The sequence below is a fragment of the Crocodylus porosus genome, unplaced genomic scaffold (genome assembly GCF_001723895.1).
Source record: "Crocodylus porosus isolate Cpor-Errol unplaced genomic scaffold, CroPor_comp1, whole genome shotgun sequence".
NCBI classification, from domain to species: Eukaryota; Metazoa; Chordata; order Crocodylia; family Crocodylidae; genus Crocodylus; species Crocodylus porosus.
The window spans coordinates 70507601-70520510 of NW_017728943.1; the positions used below are offsets into that span (position 1 = coordinate 70507601).

A 12910-nucleotide genomic window follows, 5' to 3' on the forward strand; every position below is an offset into this window, starting at 1 on the left:
TATCCTGACTCAATACAGAGCATTTCTGCTGTCCTTACAAAATGGAGGTTTGGGGCATTAAACTCTGTTTGTAGGCTTTACCATTGGCTTCATAGTCATAGCATCATACCAGATGGAAACCAGCCTTTGGTCTCAATGTCACTGACATTGAGACCAAAGCATGAGGCAGTGCATAGTCAGTTGCCCAATGAGTTGCCTTTAGAATCTAACTCCAGCAATGATTATGGCAATGACCAGGTCTCTGATCAATCCTACAGATGTTCATGAAGACTGTCTTCCATCTTTTCTCACCTCTCTTTCTAATACAGGGCTATGGGTCATCCACCCAGAGACTCTGATATCCTGCTCTTGGTCTCAAGGCTGAGATTACTCGAATTCTTTAGCCTTCAATACTGTTCTGTCATCATCATCAGCTCCTAACAAGGACTTATCAGAACTGCAAACCCAACTTTGTATCTTTCTTATCCCCAAACAGGGTAGCAGTCATCCAGCCACTCTGTTAGATGCAAGAGGCAAACATTTTTGGGTGATATCTTTTATTGAAACCACATATAGATAAGCTTTTAGACACAGACATACAGATAAGCTTTTAGGTATGAAGTACCTCTCATCAGACCTGGGGATCCAGGAATCCAGAGTGGCCCTAACAAACTCCAGTCACTACTGGCAGTACATTTGACTTCTAAGCTTTTATCTGAAACCCCAGGGTCTAAAACAAATATAGGGTAGTGTAGAGATCCCCCACTTAGTAGGAATTCCTGCCTTTTATCAGCCAGTCATCCAAATCCAAGTATGTCATATTATTGTTCCAAAGGAAGGCAGTTACCACTGTAAGGATTTGGATGAAAAGATGAAAACCCTCAGGGTCACTGACAGATCACACAGTAGGACCTTCTCTTGGTCCTGGTGTAACTGTCCTGGAGCACCTCAAGGTAGTCTGATGCCCCCGGTCATCGATACTTTTCTGTTGGCCCTCCCCTCATCCCAAAATGCCTACATACCTCTCACCTGCCAGGACTTGATGATATTGAAATTTAGGAAGTAAGTCCTGAGGCCATTAGGACAGGAGCAAATTTTACATGTCTCTATCTGTACATCTCTGGGCCACCTTTGCTTTGTCTCTATGGTCCTTTGGGCTCTCTGGCCCTCAGTCAGCAGTCTAGCAGACTGAGCTCCCTGCATTTAGTTCCTTAATTAAGCCAGAGCAAGATAGCTTGGATCAGGCTGTGATGAGTATTCAGCCTTGTTATGTTGATTCTGCCTCTCCTTTCCAGCCTGCTCATAAAATTCCTGCCACCTCCAGTTCCTTCAGTCCATTTCACTGGGCTTCACCACCCTCCAGTTAGTTCTAGCCAGGGTGCCTTTCCTTGGCTTCTCTCTGGCTCCCACCCCAAACTCCATACACAGTCCTTTTGGGCATATTCACAGCATCCAGTTCCTAGCACTACTTCCATTAATTCCCAGCAGGGATCTTCTGCCTCCAGCTCTGCCTGGATCAAACTATCCCATTCTGCCACTGCAGCCCAGTTATATCCCCAGGGCCTGCTTTTTTCAGCCTCCCAGCAGCTCATCTTAAAGGCAACGATCCCCATTTCCTTACTGTTACTCTAATTCTCTGCTAACCGGGTAGTTCCCTGTGTCACTGAAAGGGAAAGTACAGTAGGCTAGGCTTGTTGTTCAGGGCTGCTGGAGAGTGTGGGCTTGCCATTCAGCAAAGGGGAAACACCTTTGGATAGTTGAGGAACCACATGACTGGAAGGGGCAGTACTTAGAGCAACAAGGGCAGTTTGGCTGTGCATGCTGGAGGTGGAGGAACTCCCAAAAGAGAAGGACTGCAGAAGGCAGCCTGACACCCAAGCCACCCAAGAGAGCCAGGATGAGAGGGCTCCAAGGGAGGTATGGCTTGTGGAGATATTGACTCAAAGTGGGGAAGACGTTTAGTTTAAAAGCAGCTTGCTTGTGTTTATGTTGTGTTTAAACTGGAAACTGGTAGACTAGATTGTGGCTACAGGAGAGACCAGGGAGGGGTAGCTGTGGGGCATTCAGCAGCAAACAGCTCAGCCCAGGTCAGGGACCAGAGGGCTGAGGATGGAGACAGTGAGGGCAGCATGGCCTGGGGTCAGGTACCCGGTGGCTCAGGGCAGAGATGGTGAAGGCATTCCATCCTGGGGTCAGGAACTCTGGGGCCTGAGGGCTGGCCCAGAGAATGCGAGTGCAAGATGGGTCTGCGGCCCTGGAGCCAAGGTCCAAGGCAGCGGACCTGGGATGAGAGGCACAGTGGGAATAAAAGGGGCAAGGTTGGGAAGGCCAAGGCCCAGAGAGATTCAAGGCCTGAAGGCTGAAAGCTGCATTGGGTCAGGGGGCTCCTTCCAATGAACATGAAGTAACATCTGCAAGGCATGAGTATGGCTACAGGGGAGGAAGGAAACCACACATATAGCCCCTAAGGCAACTGGCACCCTGAGATTCTTTTGAGCTAGAGGGCCATAACTTAGTGTCTGAAACTGGGGCAAGCCAGGTACAAGGGGTGCCAGCAGCCAAAGTGAACAAGGGCTTACCCTGCAGCAGCCTCCCTTAATGCCATAATAGTACCATCAAGGTGTGGCAGGAACAGAAAAGGGAAGCTCCCTTAAGAACTAAAGATTTATGCGATCTGAAGAGAAACCAGAGTACTTCCCTGCCACACGCCTCCACCTAAGAGCTGGAGTGAAGAAGCAGGAGCAGAAACCATATGGCCAGCAGGGGACACCACAGCCACCCCAAGGGGGTGGTCCTTGTGCAGTCCCCTTAGGGGGGAGCAGGGCAGGCCCTACGAGGAGAGGCTCAGGGACCTGAACCTGTTCAGCCTCCACAAGAGAAGGCTGAGGGGGGATCTAGTGGCCTGTTACAAACTAGTCAAAGGGGACCAGCAGGCATTGAGGGAGTCCCTGTTCCCCTGAGCGCTACCAGTGACTAGAAATAATGGTCATAAGCTGTCAGAGTGTAGATTCAGACTAGACATCAGGAGGTGCTACTTCACTATCAGGGCGGCTAGGATCTGGAATCAACTTCCAAGTGAAGTGGTGCTGGCTCCTACCTTGGGGGTCTTTAAGACAAGGCTAGACAAACATCTTGCTGGGGTCGTTTGAACCCAGTACTCTTTCCTGCCATGGCAGGGGGTTGGACTTGATGATCTGCTCAGGTCCCTTCCGACCCTACAAACTATATCTGGCTTCCCACAACCTCATATCTTCTGTGCAGACTATAGAACTGGTGTTCCCCTTCTTATTCTTTGTTCCTGGTCTTCAGAACACCTGGGCAGATATCATTGGCAGGCCTATGTCCCCATAAAAGAATTGTACCTTTCCATCAGTGGCCTTTTTCCACCGGTGAACCAAGACATGTGTCTCGATGTTGTACAGGAGTCAGTCAGAAAGTAATGCCTTCTGATTTTTACCTCCTAAGCAAGCTATGGACATGGACAGTGTTCCTCCTGACTTCTTGCCTAAAGGGGACCACAGTAAACTGAGAGATGTATGTCAGGGCCCTGAAGACAGTGAAATATTGCATGAGAAGAACCTGTCCCAACAGAGATGTGTCGAAGATGCTACTTCTTTGTGACAAAACTTGCCTGCTCACCAGCTTGTATACTAAGAGACAGTCTTGTTGTTTGGATGGACTGTTCAGCCCAATCTCCTTACGGCCCAGAGGATGAAGAACAGACTTTAAGGGTGACACTTTTGTGACAGCAAAGTGAGGAGGCTGTTCAAGAATGACTGCACAGCAAGGGCAAGGACTTTTACAACATCCCTCCTGACATCCAGGGTCTGGAAAAGCAGTCTTACATTCATGGTCCTCCTAGGACTCTGAGATTTTGCCCCATGTCAAATTGGAACTACTTTGCAATATGCATATGGCTAATCACTCAAAACAGGAAAAAGAAGTTACTTATGTATATAGTAACTGGAGTTTTTCAAGATGTATTATTCATATGCATATTCTGTACCCTGCCAACCATTCTCTCCTTGGAATCCTATTTATTCTGGGTTTCTGCTCTTGAGAAGAAATTGAGAATCTGAGATATGCTCTATTCCCTGGTTAGAAACAGCCTAGGGAAATGCTACAAGGACACATTTAAGGCATACCTTAAGAAAACAGATGCCAACATCAAGAGTTGGGAGGAGATGGCTGCCAACTGATCCCATGGTGCCACAACCTCAACCAAGTGGCAGACCATTTTGAGGTAAAGCGTCTTGCCCTCAAAGCAGAAAAGATATGGTGCAGGAAAAGGAGAGAAATCCCAGCCTGCAGGCAACTCTGCCCTGTGGAAGGACCTGCAACTTCTGTGAACAGGACTGTTGCTCAAGGATTAGACTCTTAAGTGGCATGCACTCATAGACTGTAGACTCATAGATTATAAGGCCAGAAGGGACCTTGGAAGATCATAAGATCCAGCCCCCTGCACCAACCAGGAAAGATAACCAGGGGTCAGGTGACCCCAGCAAGATGACTGTCTAGTCTCCTCTTGAAGATTTCCAGGGTTGGTGATTGCACCACCTCTGGAGGGAGCTTATTTTATAGTCTGGCCTAGCTGTGAAGAAGTTTTTCCTAATATTAAGGCTGAAACAGTCTTCCAGGACTTTGTGACCATTGCTCCTGGTTTTCCCCAAGGGTGCCCTGGTAAACAGTTGTTCACCGAGCCCTTGATGTATGCCCCGATGTAGCAGTAAGCTGCTATGAAGTTCCCTCTCAGCCTTCTCTTCTTCAGGCTGAAAAGTCCCAGGACCCTGTCCTCATATGGCTTGCTGTGCAAGTCTCTGATCATATGGGTGGCCCTTTTCTGGACTTTCTCAAGCATTTTCATGTCCTTGTTGAAGTGCAGCATCCAGAACTGGATGCAGTACTCCATCTGCGGTGTCACCAATGCTGAGTAGAGCAGAAGAATCACTTCTTTGGTTTTGCAAGATGAGTGGCACAGAGCCAGTCCACAGGGCAAATTAAGCCTCACGTGCCAGGATCAGGGCCTGGGAGTGGGCCTTGGGGCCTGGCGCCACCCCCTTACCCCTGCATGCTGGGATTGGTCTCTGGAGGCCTGGAACCATCCACCCCCCCAGCCCCCCCCAGAAAGGTTCCTGGGGGGCTGGTACCACTCCTCTCCACCCCAGCATGCTAGAACTGGTCCCTGATGAGGCCTGGCACTGCTTCCTTCTGTCCCCGCATACCAGAATTGGTCCCTGGGGGGGCCGACACTGTCCCCTCATGCCCCCATGCACCAGGATTCAGGCCCAGAACTGCCCTCCCAGCCCCACATGTGCCAGGATTGGGCCTTGCAGCCTTGGCACCACCCTAACCCAGCCTGTATGCTGGGATGAATCCAACATGCAGGGTGCCCAATCCAGCATGCAGGGCCCTGGGGCTCCCCAGAGGTCCAGAAATTTGGCAGCAGGGAGCGGTGCCAGTGGGGAGCTTCATGGCATGGATGACATGGTGCTGCAGGCCAGATCTAGCCCTCAGGCCAGGGGTTGACCACCCGTGGTTTTTTATATAGTCTTTCATGACCACCCCTCCCTGAGTCCACATAAGAATGAGCATCTATCTAATATCTTATTTCCTCTTGTTCAGTACTTGGCCCCCCTATGCCTTATTTGTATATCCCTTCAAATCCCATTCTGAACTGTTGTGTGTAATATTTATGTTTCAGGAAAACATACTTCATTTTTCACTTGCACACCATGGGTGCATCTACATGAAATGCTAACTGTGCAGTAGCCTAATAACACTGTGCAGTTATGTGCTGGGTAAAACTCATGCTAATACGCTACTGTGCAGTAGTATTATGCTACTACATAGTTAGCGTCTTTGAAAACCCTGTGTGCCAGCACTACTGATATTGTACATTGATTTAGTACTTGGTTATACAAGTACTAAACTTAATGCACAGTAATGCCCCCCTTGTTTTTTAATTCTCTGGTTGTCAGGGAAAATGTATGTCAGGTCAACATAAGTAATACAAATAAAGGAATAAAACAGTGTAATTCTTGGTACTATATTTTACTGTGTTTTTACAGGGTAGAGCAAGGTGTCATATTTGAATAGTGCAGTCCTTTTAAAAAGTTATATGGTGCCATCCTCTACTGGAGATGAGTATCTGTAGGAAACCAAAGATACTGGTAGGGGTGTTGTTTTGTTTTGCTTGTTAAAGCACAGGATGGAAACTTCTGATATAGAACCCTTTTCTTTTCTGTGCAATGTCAACAAGTTATTACTTCTTTCACCCATGATTTTTGGACAATTCATTTGGCTGCTGAACCAACTTGGATTTTTTTTTTTTATATAATGGTATTGCAGAATAAATGTACAGAAGTCATGGATATTAGTAAATCATTTGATAATGACCTAATGTCTGAACATCCATACAAAATGGTTAATTAAAAGTGGCCATGGAGGGGGATGTGTCCAGTGTAAAATTCATATTATTAGCAGTAGTGTTGTGGTTTGTCTTATTCAGCATGTATGGTTTTCAGCAGTAGAACTGGGATTAAATATTTGCGTTCATGGGTATCTTGATGCCAGACAGAACTGTCTTCATGTATTCAGTATTGTGATGCCTTAATTTGAATATAAGGTTTTGCTGTCATTAATTTTAGTTTTGCTGTCATCATTGGTTTTGCTGTCTTAATTTTCTCCTATTTCTGGTTATTCTCTTTTGGTTGGACTGTTACTGCACTTTCAGCTCTATTTTTGCCTACAGTTAAAGAATCATATTTTTTCATGTACTGAATAGATATAATATTCTTTCCTTTGCAGTTTGTTAGATATAGTCAACTCTTTCCAAGATTCTGATGCAAAAATATTATTTCAGGCAATTGCGTTATGAATGGAGTGAAATAAATACCACATGTAGGGTAGTTCAAGGTAATGCCTCCTTTGTTTATGGCTATGAGTACTTGGGCTGTTCTTCTCGGTTGGTTATTACGCCCCTCACTGACCGATGCTGGTTAACCCTTACTGGAGCACTGCACTTGAATCTTGGAGGTTGTCCTGCTGGTCCAGCTGGCACAGGAAAAACAGAGACTGTCAAAGATCTATCAAAAGTAAGTACAATATATTGATATGACAGAGAAATAACTAGGTCTGTGATTTAATTTCATTCTGGAAAACTTGTAGCCAATCATTTTTCTATTCCATATCATCCTTTCTGATAATAATACGTTACACTTTTAAAATTTGGAAGTGGACTAGCATTGTTGAAGGCTCCTGGACTAAGCCTCACCCTTCAGTTCAAGTACCATATTTTTTACTTTCAGCACTAGCATAGGTTGGGGTTTCAGCTTCTCCTAACCATTTTGTATAACTTCAATTTTTATTTGCCTTGTGGAGATGACCTTGAGGTTTTTTGACACTTCTTTCTGTTATCTGAGGTGGGGGATTACTGACATATTAAGGCTCTAACTTGCTGGGTTTTTTTCAGAGCTCACCAGCACTTCAGCAGACCTCTGCATGTGCTGGTAGCTCTGTGAACTCCACTACCTGTTAGCAAAGGCTATGCTCAGAGAGAGTCCCTGCTTTCAAGCAGCTCTGGAGCCTTCTGAATCTTCTTATCAGAGAAATTCTTATCTTTCAGCACCAGCTCCATGGTCATGAGGCCGGTGCTGGGAGATACTTACCCTGCAAGTGCGAGGGACTCTGAGAGACGGGAATCTCCCAGTGCCAGCCCCATGACTGCGATCAGCCGTCTACATGTGCCGTACTTCACAGTAATTACTCCTGAAGAAATTTGCTACTTGTATTTACAGGTAGCAAGTTTACTCGAAATTAGAGCAAATTACTGTGCAGTAAGTGTCTGCATGTGTGCCTGGTGATACTTACTGCACAGTAATTTGCTCTAATCTTGAGTAAAGCACCTTGTGTAGATGCGCCATGTATCCCTAATTCCCATGCTCAATAGCTGCTGATGCATCTTTCCTCTAAGAATTTGTCCAGTCCCTTTTTGAATTTGACTAAAAGGTCAGATTCCACAACATCCGGTGGCAATGACTTTAATAACACGAAGGAAGAAGAAATACTGCACTCTGTTGATCTACAACATTTATTCCAATATTCCCCAAGGTATACGATATCGTTCTACTCTAAAAGCTACTAGGAAAGAAATGTTGAAGATGAAGAAGCTTTTAACATAGGGTTCCAGAGGGAAAGGGATGGCTTCATTTCCTAAAGAGGGGATCGGCTTTCAAAAGTTTGTAGAAACTTACCTTAATATCGTAAAGAGTGTTTATTTGAAAATATAAATGGTGAATCAGACCTGAAGTAAAATGGAATTACTTATTTTTTTAAAGTACTTCATAAAGAATTGTTCATTGGAAATAACTTTTCTAAGATGTGCTTTCAACAGTTCTTATATCTCTCTGGACAAACTCATTTATATTTGCTTATCTTAATGTTTTAAGAAATATGCTATATCTACTCTAAAACATTATTCTTTTCCTTAGGCCTTAGGAAAATTCTGTGTGGTTTTTAACTGTTTTGAAGGTTTGGATTATAAGGTAAGGCATAATATGTTCTTCATGTCAAATATTGTAACAGGTCAATACTGTAGAGCAGAATAAACATAATTCTTTGAAACATGACTGCCAGTTGCATTAGGTCTTTCAGGTTTTTAACTAATCAGCAGAATGGTGTTACAAATTACCAACGAGAATATATAAATACTAATTTATAACTTTTCTATGAACCATATCTGGTTTTCCTGGAACTGCATCCCATCTTCAAAAGAAATATTTTTCTCTTAGATCTATACCATAAATATATTAATTTCTGTGTTAAAAACTATTCTTAATTATGGAAATAGTACATTTAATCTGTCCAAGAGAAAGTGAAAAGAGTTATATTTAGATATAAGCATTCAGTTTTGGATCCAGATTGATTTAGATAAGAATTGGAGAACAGTCTCTCTCTCTCTACCTTCCTATTCCCTGCAATCAGATCATTTCTCTCTCACATGCTCTCATACTCTCTCTCGTGCTTAAAGAACATGGCAGATTTTCAAAGGCCAGTCTTGTGGGGGTGGGGGGGAGGGTCATCTGACATTTTTCTACTGTTTTAACTAACAAAACTAATTTCTGTACCTTTTTTAAAGATGATGGGAAAACTTTTCTGTGGAATAGTTCAGTCTGGAGCGTGGTGTTGTTTTGATGAATTCAATCGAATAGATATGGAGGTTCTTTCTGTAATTGCTTCACAGCTTCAGACAATCAAGGCAGCGAAAGATAGCCACATAGTCAGGTATTTGTATCTCCTGGTTCCTTTTTCAAGCAATAATGCCTTATGCAACTACCTACCGAATGCTTTATGTCTAGAGAGGTACTTTAATTTCTATTAGAATTCTTTTCCATACTGTGGTTGAACTTGTGATAACAGCTATGATATTTTTAAATGCAACTGTTAACAGTAAGATTTCAGAATAATTTCTCTTGGAGAGGTTGGGCATCTTTTTTTTTTGGTTTGTTAAGAACAATGATACAATTTTTTCACCAAATTATTATATAGACTATCACAGCTGGGGTGGAATGATTAAAGTCTTGCACTACTAGAACAGTACTGTACTGGTAAGTAAAAATCCTTATCAGCATTCTTAAGAAAAAGTTTGTTAGAAAAAGGTAATCAACTGTAATAAACATACTTTTAGTTGCATGAAAGGGCATGTCTATGTGTGTGATTAATGTGCATAAATAAACTCTGGAGATTATTGCTCCGGAGTTTATTCATGAGGAGCATATGGAGCCTGGTCAGAGCAGCCGGAGCTGGCAGGAGACTTGCGGGGGAGGGGGGTGTCAGCCTGCTAGCCCAGGGCTGCTCTGAAAGGGTTCCACATGCCTAGCCTTTGAGTGTTCCATCATCTGTCCTGCCCCTGCCCCTGCCTGTGCCCCACTCCCTCCCTCGCTGTGGGGGCCTTGGTCTGCCCCCCCCCACGACAGGCTTACCTGCTGTAGTGGGCTGTGCTCTACACATAGCCAGGCTGCAGCTGCGTGTCTGTGTGCGCCCCTCCCCGCCTGCTTCAGTTGCACAGAGCCTGCTCTTGGGCTGCCCTGTGGCCCTCTCCGCTGCCACTGCTGCTCCACATTTGAGGGGGATAAGCCCCTTTAGCCCTGGCCTTCCACTGCCTATGGCTGCTGCTCACAAAAATCTCTGCGGCAGGGTAGTACCTGTTTTAAGAAACATGCTACCAGTACTACCCTGCTGTGGAGTTTATTAGTTTTGTGCACCCTAATAGGAGCGCACATGTAGATGCTGAGACATTTACTGCTCAGTTCATTAGTCAACTGCACAGTAAACATCTTGCATAGATGCACACAAAAAAAGCCAAAATGCCACTTTTTGGGTTCCCCCGGGTTCCACAAAAGGGATACAAACCTGAATCTTCTCTACAATAGCATAAGTGCGTTTAGTTATGCTGTGTGTAATTGGGAAGGAGGAAACTATGAAAAGCCTTTACAGTACAAGGACCTTATATCCTCAGCGTAGCAGTGCTTGGTGATAGTCTTTTCTGTAGTAGCATGGAAGGGGATGTTTAGATCACATGGGTAGAGAGATATTCAGGGAGTGAGCAAGTCCTTGGCTGTGCAGTTATACTGACCAAAAGTATTATGTGGCTTGTGTGTGTGAGTGCAGAAGCATCACTAGTTACTATAGCCATTGACATCAGTAACAGATGCACGTTTCCTTTTTTTCCATGCTAGAATCTGACCCTTACCAGTCTTTCCTGGAAGGATATTTTGGAGGATTTTGACCTTCATTACTTTATCTTTGTTTTACCCTGATGATTTTGGTGCATTTATTTATTTGTTATTTATTTATATTTTTAACATTAGCATTGAAACACATTACATTATTATCCAATTTGTTTGAAGAAACATTTATCTTTTTTCTAAATGATGAATAATACATTTTATTTAATAGGTTTGTATTGGAAGGAAAAGAAATCCGTATCAATACAACATGTGGAATCTTTATCACTATGAATCAGGGGTAAGTGATACTATAGTCTTCTTAAAGAATGCAGAAGCATAAACTTCCTATTTTCCTCTCTGGTGCCTCATGTAAACATCTTACTAATGAATTTTTACATAAATGTCTTCTAGATTATAGTAATTGTCTGTATAAAAACTACAGTTATGCATTCCTTCCTCTGCATGTTGTTCCAAGACTCAAAAGGAGTAAGACAGTATTTCCCCTAAACAATGGTAATGTCTACCCTGTCTCAGGTATTTTTAAATGTATCCCAAAGGTTCAGCTTGTTTGTTTACCATTTAGCACAAAATGAAGAAAAATAGTATTTTTCTATATCGTATTCTTACTTATAAAAATGCATCCTATATATCTTCTCTTGCTCAATATATCTGGGTACCTTTGATAAATTTCTCCTTTCTTATTTCTCTTTTTAATCATAAAAAAAAGTCTACCTTCCACCTCTTATAGGCTTATAACCATAGAGCTGGATTCATGTTCTCTGTTTCGCTCAACGTATCGCTCAGGTATTAAACCTTGTTGGTTATTCCTTTATAAAACAAATATTGAGGCAATTTTTACACATGCTCCAGGAATGGGGGTGGGCAATTTAATTAGAGCGGCTCTGAGAGCCGCTGTAATTAAAGTGCCTGCAATGTCTCATGTCTCATGTATTTAATTAAGCTTACTGAATGAGTTTTAGTTAGCTCCCCTGCCACCATTTTAAGTACAAGGATGCTGATACATGAGATGTGCAGACTGCTGGAGGTGTGCTAATTACCACGCTCCAGTTGACTCAATTGACGGAGTCTGCTCCAACACACTGTAATTACAGTGTGCCGAAGCAGCTTCCCTGCATGTCTGCAGGCACCCTTATAGAAGTCTATATTTTCTTTATCATTCTTGAACCTTCATTTATGCTTTGATAATTATTTGGGTCAGTTACTAAAATCTCATCTTAAGGCCTTGCCAAGTTATTCCATTAGATCTTTGAAGTGTATACATGTCACTGCTGCCAATGACAATCTGTTAGCTATGAGATTCTCCTCTAACTTCCTTCAGGTGCAGTTTTACCTCAGATATGAGTTACTTATCCTCAACTTCAGTGCTCTGCTTCTGTACATCTTCAGTCTTATTTCTTCTTGCCTTCCCTCTCATTTCTTGCTGTCTTCAAATCAACTGCCTGATTATTCTTTTTGTATTCTTCACTCACTTTATTTCTCTTTCCAAAATGTTCCTAATCTTGAAATTCCTTGCATGTTGTTTTGCATCAACTACTTACTTTTTTTATTCAAATCCTTCCATAAAACATAATTCTTGCCAAGAAGCCTATCAGGCTTATTCCACCAAAGTGAAGTAGGAAAGTTTATAATATACTATAAAAATTAGGGCTGTGCGAAACAGCAGTATCCTGCTTCAACTTCCATTTCAACACTTTGATGGAACAGCATTTTGTTTTGAGTTTCATTTCATTTCCAAAGCATTGTTCCATTTCATTTAGTTGAAACTGTTTTGCTGTTTCAACACTGTTTCAATGTTTTGCCCATAGGCTATAATGGGGAAGCACGAAACAGCCTATAACTTTGTCATTTCTTGCCTGGTTCAGATGAATCTTGCAGGAATGGTAGCACCTTCTGAGGGCATGAATCCTGTCGAGTTTCAAGGAGTTGGTACACAGTTTTCTAGGAAACTGCACCTCAAGCTGTTGATAAGCAGGAACTGGGGAGCAGTCCAATGTCCTGTGATCCAGCAGGCAGATCAGGGGCCCACACCCCCCAGGGGAGTCCAGCAGAGCCTCCGCAGCCCTCCTGGGTCTGCCTGCCAGGTGACAAAAGGCTGCTGCTGCTGACTGGGGCCAGCAGCAAGACCCATCTTCCCAGCATGGGCTGCGCTCAGGTTCCAGCCAGTAGCACCAGCCTCCTGTCAT

General features: G+C 43.5%; 1 protein-coding gene across 1 annotated transcript in view; it reads left to right on the top strand.

Moving 5' to 3' along the window:
- The window catches only part of DNAH14 (dynein axonemal heavy chain 14), a gene marked incomplete at its 5' end in the record, with an annotated part of 314106 nt that overhangs the window by 83761 nt on the left and 217435 nt on the right, over positions 1-12910 (top strand). The window contains 4 exons of the mRNA XM_019548582.1: positions 6842-7073; positions 8469-8522; positions 9116-9261; positions 10936-11004. Coding sequence (XP_019404127.1) covers positions 6842-7073; positions 8469-8522; positions 9116-9261; positions 10936-11004 — 501 coding nt within the window. The remainder of the gene's footprint in view (positions 1-6841; positions 7074-8468; positions 8523-9115; positions 9262-10935; positions 11005-12910) is intronic.